Source organism: Pseudochaenichthys georgianus, chromosome 5, assembly GCF_902827115.2.
Source record: "Pseudochaenichthys georgianus chromosome 5, fPseGeo1.2, whole genome shotgun sequence".
Lineage (NCBI taxonomy): Eukaryota > Metazoa > Chordata > Actinopteri > Perciformes > Channichthyidae > Pseudochaenichthys > Pseudochaenichthys georgianus.
The window spans coordinates 10,611,911-10,631,523 of record NC_047507.1 but is presented as its reverse complement, the minus strand read 5'-3'; the positions used below and the strand labels follow the sequence as shown (position 1 = coordinate 10,631,523).

Below are 19,613 nucleotides of genomic sequence, written 5' to 3'. Positions count from 1 at the left end.
TCTATGAGACTGCAGATAGACCCTTCTCGAACGGATGGTACAGATGGGAATGTGGGTCATATACCAAAGTCGGGCAACATATGGACCTGATGTTGGTGCTAGAGGAACATTTGAAGCTTAAAAACAGACAGAAACTGAAAGTCTGCTGTTTCTTGACAATGTATTCACAGTATACTGCACTATGTATTGTTTATTGAGTTGGCTCTGTAGTCCAACAGAACATAACATTTATGTGTAATTCAAATTAATTGAAATGTTCACAAAGTCGTAGGCCATGTTCTCATTTATCTGCCACAGGTTATTACTTTACTCACAGCTGCTATCAACTCCAACAATGAATGTGTGTCTGCTGACAGAGACTCACACAGACTCAAGAGATCACTTTGCAGTTTATTACGATAAATCTCATTATTTTTTATGTATATCCATACAGCAATTGCAACATATATTGGTTTGTGTAAACAACATTGGACTGAAGCACCAGTCAAAACATAAAGAAAACAGCATGGGGGAAACACTAAACAATGGATAAATGACAGGATGCGGGGGAAGCGTTGTCCCAAACATCGTTTTCCCTGTCACCTTGTTTGAAGAGAAGCGGGGCAGGCAGTTCCAGATTGGAGGATAGAGACTCTGCATAGAGAGGATTCATAACTATTCATGTCATAAACACAAAGACGAGCATCTGTAAATTGATCTCCACCACGGGGAGAAGAGAATGCACTTTTATTACAGCATATATTAAGGCGTTCAAGATGAGTGTGCTTGAAAGTTGTAGGTGCAGAGCCCCTATTCTACAGAGTGTCTGGTCCGTTTCTGAAGAGTGTTAGGTCCATTAATGTCAAATAAATATCACCAGAAAAGTCATATTAATACAATTATCTCCCCATGATTGAAGGAACTGTTAATAGTTGGCATATTGCAGACGATTATCAAACAACATGCCATTTGCACATTCACTGAAATACACAGAAGCTTTTTGACAGCAAACATTTTGGCAGTGTTTGTTTGTAGTTTTGATTACTACACTGACTTGTGTAGTTGTTGAGTGAACAACGTCACAAGAAAATAAACTATTCAAGGGTTTGATACTGTATATTATATATTATTTCCATAAACTATGAAGATCCTTAGAAAAATATTTCATTTAATGCAGCATTGTACTTATACAAAATAAATTAACGGCACAAGAAGAAGATTAATCTGTTTCTCATTTTGAATGTATCGCTACTCCAACTTTCATGTGTCGAATTATTGGTTAGGTTTTCTCTTTTTAATAGTGTTTTGGTACAAGTTTATTGTCTCATCTGCATACTTTCATACTATATAATCTTTCACACTATTGTTATGTATTATTTTATAATTCTACACTTAGTAGAGTCTAGATTATGTTTTTGTTGTTGACACCCTGAGAATACATCCTTGCCAAATCATGTTAAACTTTTGAGATTTCAAATCAAATTATTTGAATTTTGAATGTATGTTAACTCTAATTTCATGACTTTGTGTCAGTTGTTAATTTGTTCCCATAAAGTGATTAAAATGAGTATGTTTCACATAATAGTGTGAACAAACAGAAAAATAAAACTATGTAGGACATATAAGTATGAAAAGAAACAAAAGGTATTTGAAAGGGAAAACTGAGATGTCAATTGTTTTCAAAACCAAATTACAATCATTGTCTTTGTATTATATATAGATACTAATACAAAACTTATATTCTAAAAGTGGCATGCTTGAGCAGGCATTGAAGAGGAGAAAGACGAGGCCTTCCCCTCCTTTCTTATGATTTAAATACTTTCACAACATGGAGATACAGTTTGTAGCAGAGAGGCCTGAAACAAGTCTGTTTTGAATTAACTGTGGACTTAACATTTGGCATGAAAGCATAAATTAATGAATGTTGATTGGCAAATGAAAAGTGAAAAGATCAGATATGCAGCATTTTGGGGGAAAACAGAACTAAGTGGAAGAGTTTTATTTTCTGTGTTTCTTCACTTCATCGCCTCCTCCATTGCCCGATCTCATCCTTCTGCTTCCTTCTTCCCCTCCTCCTGTCCCTTTGCTCCTCTCTGATCGTATATCTTTCTTCGCCTCTTCCTTCTTCCCCTCCTCCCTTCTCCTTCACTTATGATTATTATCTATCATCTCAAACAGGGCCTGCAGCAGTCGGTCGTCTCTGTGCCTGTACGGCTTGTTGCTGTAGAAGCCATCAGAGTAGTCGCTGTAGACACTGTCCTCGGGGCCTCGGTACTTGTTGATCAGGTCCAGAGCCTGGTACAGCGTCTGAGGGGGGAGCCGTGTTGCGGGAGGAGAGAGGCTCCGGCTCGGCTCCTTCTTCCTCCAGGCGGGTGCAGACTGGGGCTGCTGCAGGGCCGGGGTCTGCCTGTTGAAGGCCGTCTGAAGGAGGCGCAGTAGGGCCAGGGAGGGGGAGTAAGGTGGGTTTGAGGGATTTCTGGGCTCCTTTTCAGTTTCAGCTTGTGCAGTCTCTGGAGTCTTTGGAGGTGGAGGTACCTTTGTGGGATCCTCCTGTGTCACCGGACAGACAGAGAGGAGGCAGATTATTGATGTGTGACGCAAATTGTTAGATAACAAAAGATCCACAGTGTGAGCATCTAAAGATAGACGCTATCATTCTGTTTATTTTGGTATCACATTACAGTTTGGTAAAGTATTAAAAAAATGCAGTCCCAAAGGCCCTGGACAGTGAGCTATTTTAAAGTGAGTGGGCTTTGCACAATACATCTAAAATGATCTGACAAAAATGACTGTGCAAACATTCTGTTGATGCACAGTACTGCAATTTCTTTCTCCCAATATGGTTGTTTGCAGTCTCAAATGTGAACTGCAAGTCAACACTTGGTCATTTTTTCATTTCAAATGACAATCAATGGCTAGAAACATTACATAGAATCTGGCAATGCACACTATAGTAACACCACATTGTATTTGTTTCAGTTTTCCGTCCTATTGCTATGTCCTTGAATATGATTTAAAAAGGACAACATTGAGATTTGTTTGCATGTGTGGGAGGGACATTGGGTACCTTAAATGTAACGTTACCGATCAGATCAAAACAAGGTTAATGTCATGTCTTTGTAATATAAAACAATTATCCGCCTACAGAGACCCTTCCTTATGAATAATGTCTGCCAGTTGTACTTGATATTCTTGTTATATGCTACTGTGGAGGCTTTGTTGCGCCTGTAACACACCCAACAGTGATGTCTGAGAGTACGACACACCATGTAGTACACTTGACTCCAGCGAGTGATTACACCGCTTTGGGTCAGCATAAATTACATTTTCGGGCATTCAAATGTATCCAGACCCTTTGATTGAAACTGAGATACCTTAGCAACTGATACACTGTCATTAACCTCTGTGCACATTCACATATTTCTACAGCTATTGCAACCACTTGGTGAACCTAGCCTTTCCTCAAGCGCCATCAACAGGTACATATTTCAATGTGTTGCATACTGTGGTTTATGAACTAACTAACAAATGCCCCTGTGCTTTTTGTATCATGCTCATTAACCCTTAGCCGTGTTGCGTTGCATCTACCTCCAACATGTCGACCATATGTTCCACACCACGGCGGTCGTTCTGCACGGCGTTGTAGGGAACATACACTCTAGCTTTCTTCATGTGCTCTGGCTTCTCCGACGTCCCATGAAGAATTAGCTTCCAGCTCATAATCCGACCCTCGTTCTGCATACGGCCCGACTGTGAGCGGGAAACAATGTGGGTCAGATCTCAGGAAGCTACACAAACCAGCCAAATATGCTTCTTCATTAAAAAAAAAGTGTGTATAACTTACTGTATCTGTGATCTTCAGCGTCCATGTACCAGTAGGGTCTTCTCCCCATGTATGCACAGACATGAAGTCCCAGTTTCTGAAGCCATTAGCGGAGGTGTCCCTCTCTCGCTCAGCCAGCAGCACTGTACTGGTTCCTGAGAGGAAACACAGAGGGTTAGATCAAATTACAACTTTGTTATTTTACTCGTGTGTGTGTGTGTGTGTGTGTGTGTGTGTGTGTGTGTGTGTGTGTGTGTGTGTGTGTGTGTGTGTGTGTGTGTGTGTGTGTGTGTGTGTGTGTGTGTGTGTGTGTGTGTGTGTGTGTGTGTGTGTGTGAGTCTCTTACCGGCTGGGGAGGTGAGTGTTATGTGTAGGTCCCCTCTCCTGGTGTATTCGATGCTGGCCTCCACCTGCACGTGCTCCAGGGATTGGACTGCGTTCTCCTGCCCGGCACAGGCTTTGGTTGGCACCTCTATTGTGATCTCCCCCGCTGCTTTTATCTCCCTGAGGGATGCATTAAAATAGCAGGGAGTGAGACACACAAACAGCAGCAACACCTGACGTGTTCTCATGGCTTTTCAGCAACAGCAACAGGGTGGGAAAAACACCTATACAGCACTGCACAAATGTCCTATTTTTGCCTGATAGTTCAATGACAGTCCCACATTTAGGAAATATTTAGCACATCACAGGCGTGGTTAGTAGGCAAAGACCGATTTTGGTCATTCATTTGCAAAAAAATGTTAATCCCAAACTCTCCCAGACATGAATGACAGGATTTCCGTATCAATCTGGCCTAAAGCTGGAGGGGGTTGTAGTCCATTTAGCACTGGCGGAAGCAAGCCAAATCCTCGGGATTAGACAGGGATGTCGTAAGGTAATGGGGAAACTGGGTGTCGGTGGTATGGAGCATCATAATCCAAAACAAATTGCAAGATGGACGCTTGAAGGAAAATAACCGTAGCTGTTGTCTGCTGCCTGGTGAAATGAAAAGGATGTTTCAAGGACAAAGAATGGCTGCTAAGCGTTAGCCCTGGACGCTTGGGCCTGTAATCCATGAAGGAATGCAAACAGGACATCTGTTGAGACAACAGGAGGGGGGATTATTTCCCCTGACTTCCTGTCCTTGGGTGGCAGTTTCTGGATTAAGATATGTAATCCTATTGTTAAACAATTAGCATTATGAGTATTCAGAGTTGATGATTGACATCAAATGTAAATGTTCTCAACAGTGATCATGAGGAATGATGATTGCATTGGGTCACAAACATAACCCTGAATGTGCATCTGATGATACACCCATATGATGATGGACAAGATGAACCAATTATGGCAATTACTCCTGGGCCATAGGCAAAGCAAATCTAATGAGATGAGAGCAGCTGACACATACCTGGGCTGGAAAGAGTCATCCCTGACGATGCATTGCTTCTTTTCAGGTGCATGCTTCCACACCGCCGGGTCAGCGAGGTCCACCAGGGCTTTGGCGTTGAGAAGGCCGAAGCCGAAGCGGCTGTTGACCATCAGCCCCGCTCCGTTCCTCTTCCAGCCCGGGTTATTGGCCAGAGGATCGAACTCTGAGGTCCAGACCACAATGTGCTGCAGGTCTCTCCAGGTAAGTTCTGGACTGAAGGAGGGAAGATAGACATGGAGGGAGACCAGTGAGTATTTACTGATATTTATATAGAGTGTAAGATTGCATTTTATTTGCAGTGGTGCATACTTTTGTTCCAGTGCCAGAGCAAATATTCCAGCAGCCAGCGGGGCAGAGGCCGACGTCCCCGTGTGAGTCTGAGTGCACTCATTGTGCAGATCAGCACTAATCTGAAAGCAAACATACAACATTACAAATAAATTAATGCATTAAATGGATTGTTTGAAGTGGGCTTGTTTGAGGTACTTATCCACAGTCACTGTATTATCTATAGTACAGTACATGGCAGTTGGCACGCCCCCAGTCTGTGAAATAGAGCACCGGCACAGAAGCAAAGCAATGCACAGCTGTGGGCATCTTTTAGCCACCTAAAAAATATCAAAGCAGTTTAAGTGAATGCTATATTTAGATTTGTTTTACAGCATTACCGTGCAGTCAGACAGCCTTTTTCAACATCAGAAGGAATCCATCATCTTCGCTTTCTCGATAGCCAACATACTCCATTTCATTTGCTTTATTTAATTACAATAGGAAATTGCTGATGTCTTTAGATTGTTTGGTGTTATTGTGTGACTTCACTAAAGTCATAATATAACAGGAAAAACCTAACTAATCGAGACAGCAGTAGACGATAAACTCCCATGTTCCCAAGAAAGAATTAAAAATGTTTTTTATGAATCCTTAAATCTGACAGTCATTTCTTCCTCAAAAATGAGGTGGATAAAAAAAGTGTTTAATGCGCCCTGCCACCGCAATACATGGCTTTGCTTCTGTGTCATGACTTCTGCCTGTTCCTCCGAACTGGACCGGCATCTACTGCCTGCATTTTGGTCAAAACATGCAAACTGTCTAATGTGACCAAACATTGCTTGACATAAAATGTAAACATTATAAATTGCCATAACAGCCGTATTTCTTACAATCCTCTGGTCGGTGTAGTCTCCACTGCTGTAGGCTGTAGCCAGGGTGGAGGAGCACTTCTCTGCGTACCAGGGGGACAGACCCTGCTGGGAGGCACTGCTGATTGAGATGGTGTAGATGCTGTCTGTGTAACCATCACAGTCACAGTTATCGCCCTGGCGCCCACCATTACCTGAAGCCCAAACAAAGATAGAGCCTTTCCCACCACGGCCCTGCAGGAGACGAAGAGAGAGAGATGAAGTCGACAAGAAACACTACAAATCTTACTGCATATACTAAGTTCTACTACAGCATTACAAAATAAAGGGTCCAAGGTAAATCTTGACGGATTAAATTGTCCTTATTGATTCTGTTCAATCTGATTCACGTCACTGCAGCAGATAACAGCTCCCATTAGGAGCCTCAGTCTGAGATCACACCAGCCGAGTGTGAATATAATCATTTACCTTCTGGATACCGTATTCAAATGCCTTCTGTGCCAGGCGGCCTGGGCCCTCCACGGTCTTGCCATCATCGTTTGGTCCCCAGCTGGCACTGTAGATATCCACATGGTTTGGATTGAACCCAATAGAGCTGGCCTCGATGGCATCTGTCACGATCCCATCCAGCATACGGATCCCTGAGCAGAGAAGCAGGAATGTCAGTGACCAGTTATCCTTTTGGTCATTACTGTAATTACATACTGGGATTGAAACTCATGGACATATCCTCAATGTATGGCCACATTTTAAGCAGGTGGCTTATTTAAGGAGAAAACAACCTTAATTTGAATGTTATGATAATAATGGTTTTGTTTTAGGGTAGCAAGATTTGTGATTCATAATTTAAGATGCACTAAGGACCAGCTTGCTCCCCTTCGTGGTTGTAGCCCTAAGTATGGTATGGTTAGATAGGAGCCAATCGATTTTGGAAAGTGACTCTCTGCCACACACAGAAATTGATATGAATTAAAGGTGGGGTAGTATGGGATTAGTTTTGTATCATAAAGATAAAGCAACACTTTCTCAGAATAAAGCAAAACTATGAGTTTAAAAGAAAAAAAAACTGAGTCAAGCAAAATAAAATAAATTTCAAAAATAAAACTATAAGTTGCAAACAAATCATTTGTGTAATCATGTGAACTATAAGTCTTTTTTCTTTGTTTGAACATAGGTTTTTGTTTGCAGTTCTTGTTTCTTCTTTCTCAATGATCAGACTTTTGCTCTCGCTGCAGCTTTCTCTTTTGCGCTCCCTCATTTTTTGTTTGAGATTCTGACACAAACCTCCCAGGTGGGCGGGACTTTCAGGGTTTTCAGTTTTTTTTTCTTTTAAACTCATAGTTTTGCTTTATTCTGAGAAAGTGTTGCTTTATCTTTATGATACAAAACTAATCCCATAGAGTAGGTAATTTTGGAGAAACCAGCTCGAGTGCGCTAGAATTTGAAAATACACAACCGGAGAAAATCTGCCACTTCCTTACAGAGCCCCTCCTCCAACACAGACGAACACGCACATGACCAATGAGGGCACGAGATAAGTTTGTGCCCCGATGGTAGGCTGACAGGCAGGTAGGCCATCCAGTTATTTTAGCCGGGCCGGCTAAAATGATTGGTTGTGCTTTTTACAGTATTACGGCTTCCACAGATGACATTTTTTCATGGATTTGTTGTCAAAGCACTTCAGATATTCATTGCTATCGGGATGTTAAGAGCATTCCATGGAATATAACAAAAAGTGTATCTCGAGCCGGTTTCTCAAACATACCTACCCCACCTTTAATGAGCTGTATACAAATACATATTTACAACAACAACAAAAATAAACTCTTACCTCCAACCTTGGAGTTGTATGCCACTCCAACACCACATTTATTGTTTTCTGCCTGCATAGCAATCTCACCAGCGCACCTGGTTCCATGCCTGAGAAAAACAAAACATATTAATTAAAGCATTCACTTACGTTTCCATCACTAATCCTGCACTAATTCCCTCAATCCTTTAAGTAAAAAATTGTGAGTTTGTAGAAAACAGTGCACACAATTTATCATGTGCATGGGTTATTTTTAACTGTTTGACCTACCCTTACTATTCTATAGAATGCTAAACTCATCACAAAAGGCCACTTTAACTCCATATGACGTGTGTGTGTGTGTGTGTGTGTGTGTGTGTGTGTGTGTGTGTGTGTGTGTGTGTGTGTGTGTGTGTGTGTGTGTGTGTGTGTGTGTGTGTGTGTGTGTGTGTGTGTGTGTGTGTGTGTGTGTGTGTGTCAGCAGGCAGAGGGTGAGTCATTCACTTCAGGTATGGTGAGATAATTATAAGAGCAGAAAAGGAAAGGGCAGTAAGCTCCCAGTCCTTAACTTCTGCCATATTCTATTAATTTGTGTCCACTTAGTGTGTTCTTTTTACAATTTCATGGTAATAACCAAGCCTCAATATGACCAGGTAATGTTCCAGTATCATATCTCAACTGTTAACTCACTTGTTTTCATTGGTGGAGTCGTATCTGGGGAAAGGGTCGGGGTCGTTGTCGTTGAAGTCATAGCTAGCTGCTGCGTCCTATAAAAACAACACACAGAAAACCATCAGGGGTGATGTCAGTGATAAAGGCTTCAAGCGCACATCTGTCAGGGCCAATCTGCTGTCATGGAGACCATTATGAAAGGTGAAAAGGGGAGAGATGGATGTTTCTAGAATGAAATCCTCACACGAAGGGGCACTTATCTACAACAATCTTTCAAACCATTCAAATTGCTTATAAATGCAGTTTTTGCCTCAGGCTCGTGTCCTACTTCAACAAACCGTGGGAGTATTAATAATATTTGGTGTGACAATCTCTTTTGTCATTCCCATCATTTCCTTGCACTATAAAATGTGATTAAATGTGCCAATTAGGTTTTAATCAAAGAGGAAATCAGAATGATTGCATCCGTAAGTTTCTGGTTCACAGTCAAACTCAGTATCCAATTTAAATGAGATGGTTGTGACTGTCAGAATTACTGCTATTAAGTTATGCAAATGAACGCCTTTGATTTTAAGGACGAGCGTCGCGGTTGATTGAGCTTCTTTGATTAATCAGCTTTAACTTAATTACAGTGGGAGTTGTTTCCATCAGCCTTGTTGTCACACATTATTCCCCGCCCCCTCCCCCCTTAAATCCCTTTTTCCCTCTTCCGTTCATTTGCACAGCCGAGGCAGCAGCTTTTAACAGCATCAGCGATGTTTGAAACTAAACCACAGATGGGGCTTTTTAAGGCTTTTAGCGTTCCTGTCAACAGGAGAAACCATCCCGAAGTCAAACCTCAAGTCAATCTCGCTTTCATTGGCTTGTAATTATGTACATATGCTGCTTTCAGGCCATAAAAAGGATTCATTCACAGCTAAATGTGCATCAAAAAATGCAAAATGCATCCAGGAATTAAAAGGCATAAACCCCCTTCACACAGAAGATCTATTACATGTATTTATGAATCGCCTTGTAAGGTGTCACCAGCAGCGTTGCTATGGTAACGGCAGACCCAGTCGACGGAGGCTGTCTCCATGGAAACGGTGTCTTACGTAGTTGGAGTAGATGTCTGTGTGGTTCCACTCCAGGCCGTCATCCAGCACGGTGATGACCACTCCTTTCCCCGTGATGCCTTTCTGCCACACGGGGATCACGTGCAGGTCGAGCTTCGGCAGCGAGGAGGAAGTGCGTGTGTCTTGCTGGAAGATAACACATTTCGAAAGATGAATCCTCTGTAATTCAATCTAAAGTGTATACAGATTACCTCAGAGTGCTTCATCTAAAAAGGCACTTTAAATATTCTTATATCCGTTTAAAAGGTCAGCGGCAGTCCTCCAGTTACCTCAGGTCCTCCACTGACCTTTACCTAAATTCATCACTTCATTGTTGAGTCCTACTTGTAGGCAGATTGCTACCAGAGGGTCGTAATTATACAGGCTTGTGCTCCAACTCATTTAACCCGCAAGATGCCCAGATGCAGTTCAAGCCACACCATTTCCTGGCTTTCCTGGAGGGGCTCGTTTAAAATGGAAAATCAAGGAGAGGGAGAGTGAAAAGGGAAGAGGCCTGCCTGCTTTGGGAAGAGTGTGTGGAAAAAGCTAAGACTAAAAAAAGACTTCTGCGCATTATGCACAGACACTGCAGAGCGCCACACCAATACATGACTCATCTCTGTGATGTATCTCCCCCCCCCCCAACCACTTTATCGCACCGTCTTCAACCCATCGTCTCACTATAGCTTCCTGTCAGTACCTCTCTTTCTCTTTGGACAGTATCACTTCCAGCTGATTAAAACCTCAATGTAAATACACAACAGATGTCACACTTTAACACAATGGCTATTTTCTGGAGAGGATTTGACTCCCGACCAGCACAGATCTGCATCTCCACTGTTTTGCTGTGACACCAAATGACTCACTTGTTGATGCTGGCAGTAGTACAGGGATAGATCTTTCAATGTTACACAGAAAAAACACATACACATATACACACATATACACACACTTATACACACATATACACACGCACGCACACACGCACGCACACACACACACACACACACACACACACACACACACACACACACACACACACACACACACACACACACACACACACACACACTCACTCACTCACTCACTCACTCACTCACTCACTCACTCACTCACTCACTCACTCACTCACTCACTCACTCACTCACTCACTCACTCACTCACTCACTCACTCACACACACACACACACACACACACACACACACACACACACACACACTGCAATCCAAGCAAGAGGAATTTCTAGCTTTATTTAACCAGATTGGTCCCATTGAGATCATAGATCTCTTTTTCAAGGGAGACCTGCAGCATATAGGTTCCACATGAAACATAAAACAATAAAGGACATTATACATTATATTTACAGGATACATAGTTATAGACATTTACAAGTGCCCATTGTATCGGCAAGCATTTCATTTACCCTAGCTTTAAAAACATGCAGAGGAATGAGATTGCTCAGTTTCAAGTATGAGTCACTCCCGGATTATCAGGCTCCCACTCCTGATGGATAACGACACACATCCTCTGCCTCCGTCACACAGCTCCACCCTCACTCTCATCATCACATCTGCCAGCGTCACTACCTTCTCACCTCCACCCCTTTCCCTCATTATCATTTGTGAAATACTAGAGGTAGGAAAATAACATCACAGCATAATGTCAGATATAAAAACCCTTTTATCTCTTTCCAGTGTTTTTCTAAATGGCTTTGTCCTTCCTGGTCAGGCGAGGAGGATGAGTCACGATGCTTTATTTGAACTGTAACGCGGCTCGAGCAGTGACACAGGCTGATGTGGAAATACACTAAACGGCACTATAAGGCCAATTCCATTAGTGTCATCATCCCTCATAGGCAAAGATGATTCATCTCAATTTGTTTTCTTATTCCCCGCAAGCCTGTGACTCATGTTCGGTTAGCGCAGGTGCGGAGAAGTGGAAGATGATAGAATATGTGAAGCTCTCTCCGGAAAGCACACACAAACACAAACAGTGATGCAACACACATTAACATCCTCACTAAATCTAAATGTTTTGTAGTAGTACATGATGATGTATGGTTCTTAAAGCTTTCTTAAATGTGTTTTACTGCTGTATTTATATTACATATGAGTTTTGCATTGAGTTTTTTTGTTTTAAATGGCTTGGCTTAAAAAAACAAGGTTGCTGGTCCTTGTTGTATGTTAGTATATATATCGTAATAATTCATACTTTTTTTTTTTTTTAACACGTCTTTTTTCCCGTTTTATGTTATTGTTAATTAAATAGCTTTTAATCCACTATTTTCACTGTTTTATGAAAAGCAATGAATCAAATCATTTTTCATTTAATCTAAATATAATTCTGCACATAGATGAATTATGAATCTAATTGTTAGTTGCAGCCCCAATGGAGAAACTTGACTTTAATAAATATAAACAGCATCCAAATATATGTAGTAGTGCTGTGGACAACAGCTCAGTCACCAAGTTTATTTTAGGCTTATGGATCAAAACCATTAAAGATATCATTCACAGTGAAAAACAAAAGAGGTCAGGATGAAGTGAAAGTGTTAGTAAAGGATCTGGAAGATGATGCAGAGCTCTGACAATCTTCAGATCACTGCTACCACTTAGCCTCTAAGGTCTGACAACCCTCTCATTCAGGGTGCATCGGGACCTAATGCCAGGCTCTGCTCCATCCTGCAGGATTACCGGCTCTCCCTCCTCTCCTCTCTCACCAATTAAGCAAATGGCTCCTTTGGCTTGGACTGCTTGATAGCATGCTATTGTTTCATTGTTGTGTTGCTTTTCTGCACACATGCACGCATTCAATTGCTGACTGAAATGCACATACAGTGCTCACACACACATACTGCACACACACACACTCTCTCAATGGCCTGCTGTGTGGAGCTGTCCAGCTCTCTCAGCGCTTCAGGGAGTCTCAGGGGAGAACGGCCAGCTGCATGCAGGCAGAAGGCTCAACCAGACACAACAGAAGTACAACACATGAACAGAAGGCTGGATATTAAACTAAATCTGTTTTTTTAGAGATCTGGAAAGTTTTTAACTATTTTTAAAATGGGAACCAAGATAAGATAAGCCAACCAACTTCTTTAAACTAGCAAGAACCATGTCAATTATTGAACCACTTGTTGAATTTCCAGTCCAGCTTTGTGTTGTGTGACATTCAAGCGTTATTGCAGACTCACCAGGTACCACTGCTGGTTCCACATAGGATCATCGAACAGCTTGTCCACCGGGCAGTCCCTGCACCCGCCGAGGGACGCTCTCTTGTTGCGACGTTTCTCGTACTGCTGCTCTGCCCAAAGCACCTACACACAGACAACAGGTGACACTTTACTTTAAAGGGGACAAAATATGATCATTTTCAGAATCATACATACGTTAGATTTCTACTAGAACATATTAACATGTTAAATATTTAAAAGAAAACCAACATTTTTCTCATTCTGTCTGTTTTAATGAGGTTGTATTCCCCTTCTGGGTTTCATTAATGTAGCACCTTCCAGAAACAGCCTCGTCTTCTCTGATTGGCTAGTGAGAACAATTTGACGCACCTTGGAAAAGGTTCTCAAGTTTAGCTACTAAGATGGTGGATTGTATATTGAAATTAGGCTGCATGTGAAGGGGAGCCAAATCTGAGTGAATCCTATATAACAGGAACCCCAAGAACGGAATCATTTAACCTAATTTAAAATGTGTGGGCTGGTTGGCACTGGATATACCCAAATGTATGTGGACAATAACTGAAAGAGAATTTTTTTCGATATGATGTCCCCTTTAATATTTTTAAAATGTAACAACATGTTGTGCACAGACTTATAAGCATGGACGAGCTGATAGCTAAAAGTGGCCACTCACCCGATCATCCTCCGACAGCCGCCTTGTGATGTGGTTGGCGCTTCGTTTCATTCTGCTAGGATGATTGCGATGTTTGAACAAGAAATGGTCTTCCAGGGCCCCGATCTGCGGAGACAAAGGCATGAGACAGTCTGAATATTTGATAGAAAATGACATAAAACCAGCCATCTGGTCTAGGAAGCCAGTCGCACAGGTCTGAAAACATTATTATCTCTCACAAAGAAATCTCCAGGTATTCAGTTGTATGGGGGAGCAACAAAGAATAATAAGACATGAAGAATCAGTTCACCACAGGGTTACATCTTTATAAATGTCCTTATTTTTAAAAATATGTGGGGCATTTTGAGTGGTGCCATGAGTTGGATATTACATTTCTAGCAGAGAGATTATTTTGAGGTTTTATTTGTATTCAATTCCATTGGAAACAAGCAAAGCACAAGGTCTATGTGTGTATACTTTTCTGAGGATGCAGGCTTAATGTGCATCTTTGGCAAACGTAGAGCAATTATTATCAACATTATTGGCATGGACGAACAGAAAAATTATCTTGAATATGCACACACTGTTTTAAAAAAAATAATGTTTAAATATACTTTTACGCTGATGTTTTAGTCTTGACTGAAGTGTCTTTTAAACACATGTGGGATAATATAGACACAGATATATGTTTGATTATGTTACTGACAGAACAGAAGAAGGAGAAGATTGCAGTTTGCCTCAGTATCCATGACAGCTGAGTTAATAATTGACCGCTGCGGCTCAGAGCTACAGGTTTCACATTAATGTCCTTATGATTCCCTATAATGTGTTTGTATAAGGAAAAGCGGCACAGTCAGTCTCAAATGACTGGAAACACAGGGATGTAAAGAACAGGGGAAATTAGAAACCAGAGTTATCAGGAGTGTGTAAACAGTGAGTCATGGATTGATTGAATCCTCCTGCTTTCATTTATCAGTGTGCTTTTGGGCTATAATGAAAGCAATGAGTTTCCATTATAATGGCCTTTTCAAACACAGCAGAATAATTGATGGAGCTATTGCCTGCTGATTCTGTAGGCTGCAGGTTTTATTAACATTTCATGATTCATTTTGCTTTTATGGTTTCTGCTGTTAAATCAGACGTTTTATATTAAAATGACACATTATTCAGGTCCCAGTTTGCTTTGACAACACGCCAAATCACTGATATTCATTAAAACTGCCAGCACACACCTTCATTTTAGGATCATTTAAAGCTTTTTCAGTGAAAGTGTAGCCGGTGCTGCTCCGGGACATTTTGGTGCCTACCTGTCGGACCAGTTTGTAGTCCAGCTCTTTGGCGATCGACTCTGCAGCGTCCAGTCCTCCGGGGATCTCCACTGCCCACTCGTTCAGGTACTGCCTGTCCGCGAGAGAGGACTCCAGAGACCGGGGAACCACGGAGAAGAGGACAGCGAAAACACAACACATCATCGCTGGACGGCATCTCACTTCCATCTCAGAGGAAATTCAACCAGATAAAGAAAATAATATATATGTACAAACAGCTTCCCAAGAAAGCAGCCAAACCCGAGATATTTTGTCAAGATAATAAAGAGATCTCTTTGTTTGTTTCCCTTCTTGTTCTGTAAGAAACCGCTTGCTGAGAGATGGAGGATCTGCGCGTTATTGGTCCGCCAAGGAGAGGAAACACTGAGGATAGGGAGGGCTGGTCTGTGCGTGTGTGTGGTCTCGATGGGGGGTGCACACACGTCAAATTACGGCTTCTCTGACGTCAGTTTGGCGTCTACCTTTTCTAAGATGTGAGTTAAAGTCCCTGGAGGAGAAACTCTGAACGGGAGGAGGATGAGGAGATTCGACTAAAAATAACCCTCTGTTTGTCCCTGAAGAAGAGGGGAGAGGAGGAGAAGACATTGGGAAGAAACACAATAATAAGATGAATCCTGCTTACTTAAGATGTTTATCATATGGCTGCAGCGTCCATTCACTGTGAGAGACAATCTGTGTGATAAATCAAAGCTCGACTGATGTTTGTGCCACCGTTTATCGATTAGAGGAATTGGTCTCAATCAATAATACATGACGGCTAGAGTGTGGGGGGGAGAGGGGAGAGGGGGGGGGGGGGGGGGGACGACGACGACGGACAGCTCCTCTCCCACGCCACAGATCCTCATCAGGTGATGAAAGTGAAACCAAGCACTGGGATGTGAGTGGAAATGGGTCCCAGCCAGGAAACTGCACAAAAGAGAATAATAGTTAGAGAAATGAGCAATTACGTATTTCATTTGCAGGCAAGCAGTATTCATTTAATTTCAAACCTTTATTTACCCAGGTGTATCCCATTGAGATCATTGATCTCTTTTTCAAGGGAGACCTGTATTATATTCATATGGTGTACTAAAATAAGAATATTATGCTGCTGCAACAAAAACTAGTTCCAAAATTGGGATCAATAAAGTACCATCTTATCGTATCTTATTATTGGATATAATGTATGAAAAAACATAACAAATTATGTTGTCAATTTCCTTTTAATTCCAGAAATATTTGTATTAGACTTAGAACATGTGGATTAAACCTGTGAAGTCAGACTGTAGTTTACAGAATCAAATTAATATAAAACATGTGGTTTATTTTACTCGTAGGCATCTAATAGCTCACTCTTTATTTTATATGTTTTTATAATATCTAAGGTAAAGGCATAGGGATTGGTTAATGTTCACTTGTAAATTAGTAAACCTAATGTTATAAAAGAAGATCTCTAAAAAAGCTGTAAAGCTGTTATCAAACGATAGGCATTTTCTGTGTGGAGAAGCAATACTGATATGTAAAAGGATGAATGAATTGAAAACAAGAATACGAGAGGGGAAAAAAATCCCAAATACAGAGAAAGTAAAAAACCCGAGTTGCTAAGAAAGACAACAAGCTTACTTTTGCTAAAGCAAAGATAATATATTTTCTGTCTTTCATTCAAAAACACTCTGCATTTAAGGTACATTACATATTTATTGTAAAATGACTGTCCAAATATGCTTTTATTTCACCAACCTAAATCCACCAGTGATTGCTACCAGTTGTTTTTAATGTTGTTTTCATGACAACAGACTCTGTTCATGCTGTTGACTGAACAGTGCACAATGGTCCAGAAATAAACATGTTGTAAGAGTGGATGTTATTTCCCCCCCTCTCAAACACAATGGAGGTTGTGTAGGTGGGGTTCATGCAGACAGACTGTAGACATCAGACTCAAACAAACACAACAATAAGAGCCACATAATCAAATGGACTCTCCAGTTTAATTCAGACGAACAATGTTTGTCTAAAGATACAGTGAGCTTGTTAGTCACTGTGAGGTGAACTTGCCACGACCGATAATGGCCGATACGTTCATTCACCTGGCCGTGTGCAAACAGGTCTGCACCAGATCTGCAGTATAATCCACATTTACCTAGCAACAACTGTTTGCTTTACACTGAGGCACTCACTCCGTCACACAGAAACACACAGCTGATGAGCCACAGAAATATAAGCTAAGATGGACACTCTTTGTTGCATGGTTTCATTACAGAGGAGTGAATCTTTGACTTTCATTGATTCTCAGCTGCCTCTGTCTTTATCTCTGAGCTGTGAGGGTGCGTGTTTCCCTACAGGCTGATCATCCACTGTGAGGACAAACACACCAACGCACAGAAACACACACACATTATTTCACTCAAATGAGGTCAGAGGTCTGAGCGGGGGCTAATTATCTTTCCAGAATGTGAAGGAAAGTCCTGGCCTTTAGCTGGAGGAGGATGACGCAGATGAAGCTGCCACCTCGACAGACGGTAACTCAACCAAAACCAATTAAGTGTGGCAAATACATGTGAGGACCTCGACTGCACTTCCTGCTCATCTCAGAGCACTATATGGTCCAGTGACGATAACAGTGTTATATAGCTTTTTCACAATTACTCAACGAACCCTGGTTTTGAGTGTATACTACATACAGTTTTTTGCAAGATTTTTAAAAGTGATGTTGAAATTGTTTCATATATTCAAAGTCATTTATGCTGAAACAACTCATTATCAGACACACAACAGCAGTTGATTGGACTCCATGTCACCCGTGGACCCCGTGAAATCTGCTGCCTGTGACGCTCAACAAGGACTCATGGTTGCCATGCCAACCTCCTCCTTTTGTCATCTTTGTTGTCATTGTGGCCATCAGACAGAAACTGTGTGAGAAATTACATTACATGTTACTTGTTAGACGCTTTTATCCAAAGCGATTTACATACTCAATACTGTGGGCAATCCCCACAGGAGCAATTTGGGGTGAAGTGTCTTGCCCAGGGACACAACGACATGCTGACTGCAGTGGGGTTTGAACCTGATCCGAACACCAAGGCTCTATCCACTGCGCCACACGCCTCCAAACAAGAGTTACTGTCATATATGATGCAGTACACTGAGGTTCAATTACTTTGCCTGATTATCTCCTAATGGATGAACGGGTGTTTTCCAGCCTCTCATTAGATTGGATAACTTTCCTATTAAAGGCTAAACAGGACATTTATGGAGGCCCTTCCTTTTCTATTAACGATTTACATTATTTCCTTTAATAATTATTAGGCAAGGCAAGGCAAGGCACGTTTATTTATATAGCAACTTTCAACACTAAACAATTCAAGTGCATTACAAAAAAGGTGTACTTTTCTCTCTTTTTTGTTTAGTGTCAATGTGGATTTTGTGTGTGTTTTTTTGCTGTGTTACATATTATATGAATGTAAAAGGCTGTATTTTATGGTGGTAAAAACATAAATGGTGGGGAAGAAAAGGAGAACAGTAAATAGTAAAACAACAAAAGTAGAAAAGAAGGAAATAAAAATACACTTATATTGACATGGACACATACAATAAAAAGCTGCTAAGAAGTAAGACAACAAATTGTTTAATCATTGTTAAAGGACTACCTGCTGTCATTGAGAAGTGAAGTTAGTTAATATAGAGAAGAAGCAGAAGTCACATTGTTTGTTTAATAACTCCCTGTGTAAATGTTTCAGTTGTTGTAAATATGAGTAAGGCTATGAACAGAACGAGCAAAGGTTACAGATATTTTATTCATTCATGTCCACAACGCTCGAGCAGTGTTACAAATGTCATCTGTTATCAGAAGCTGCTGTAAAGATGTCGTCCTGGTGTCAGTCCGATTGGCATCACTTTGCAGGTGATAGACTGTTCCTCTCTGGGGAGACGTGCCAGGGTTCACAGAGTTATCAGGAGGTGTGAAGGTCAGACGGACTGTGTCTCTGAAGGGCATCAGAGCGACGGGGTCGATGCTCAGACATACAAGACCTCACGTTCATCCACCACTGAAGACAGAGATAAAGAACAATGGACCCACAGGAAGTGCACCAATCTGACAGGAAGTGTGCTGAATTTATTATTATTATTATTGTGTGTAATCAGTTGGCTCTCATATCCTGCCTTGATACAGAATCAATTTACATGTCACTCAAGTCGGTGTTGTTATTCTGAAGTCTGCTTTCCTTTTAGCAAACAACCATATGATCTAAAATCTCATAGATATTGTCTCATAGAAAAAAACTGCTCCAGTAAGAAACAGATGGGGATACATTTGTTGAAATGTATCATGTCTGTCATACCGTGGTCAAGATTTGTTAAATCACTATTTGTTTTACAGTTTCTAAAATGTGTGCAGAAATACTGATAAAACAGATGCCAAAGGTCAATAAACACGACAGTAAGAGCTTATGACAGTACACTGTAGTCCAAGAACCAACATTAGAAATCCCCCATATATATATTCATATTAATTGATGTACTGTTAGAAATTAAAATCAATGTTTTGATGG

At 41.2% G+C, this 19,613-nt stretch overlaps 1 protein-coding gene across 1 annotated transcript; it reads right to left on the bottom strand.

Moving 5' to 3' along the window:
- Positions 1 to 377: 377 nt before the first annotated feature.
- Positions 378 to 15,466, bottom strand: pcsk1 (proprotein convertase subtilisin/kexin type 1). The gene is made up of 14 exons (XM_034083511.1): positions 15,064 to 15,466; positions 13,778 to 13,882; positions 13,105 to 13,227; positions 9,911 to 10,057; positions 8,835 to 8,911; positions 8,187 to 8,275; positions 6,824 to 6,996; positions 6,377 to 6,589; positions 5,526 to 5,626; positions 5,196 to 5,429; positions 4,149 to 4,306; positions 3,824 to 3,957; positions 3,568 to 3,729; positions 378 to 2,529 (listed from the first exon to the last, which is right to left on the bottom strand). The coding sequence occupies exons 1-14, from the start codon at positions 15,250 to 15,252 to the stop codon at positions 2,125 to 2,127; spliced, it is 2,310 nt and encodes a 769-aa protein (XP_033939402.1). The 5' UTR covers positions 15,253 to 15,466; the 3' UTR covers positions 378 to 2,124.
- Positions 15,467 to 19,613: the final 4,147 nt, after the last annotated feature.

Bases quoted from the DNA above. Each gene is read 5' to 3' on its own strand.
- pcsk1 (XM_034083511.1), bottom strand. From the start codon at position 15,252: ATGGAAGTGAGATGCCGTCCAGCGATGATGTGTTGTGTTTTCGCTGTC. The intron at 13,883-15,063 runs GTAGGCACCAAA...TTGTCTCCGCAG, and splicing joins ACTACAAACTGGTCCGACAG to ATCGGGGCCCTGGAAGACCA. The intron at 5,627-6,376 runs GTAAGAAATACG...GTTTGCTTTCAG, and splicing joins ACTACACCGACCAGAGGATT to ATTAGTGCTGATCTGCACAA.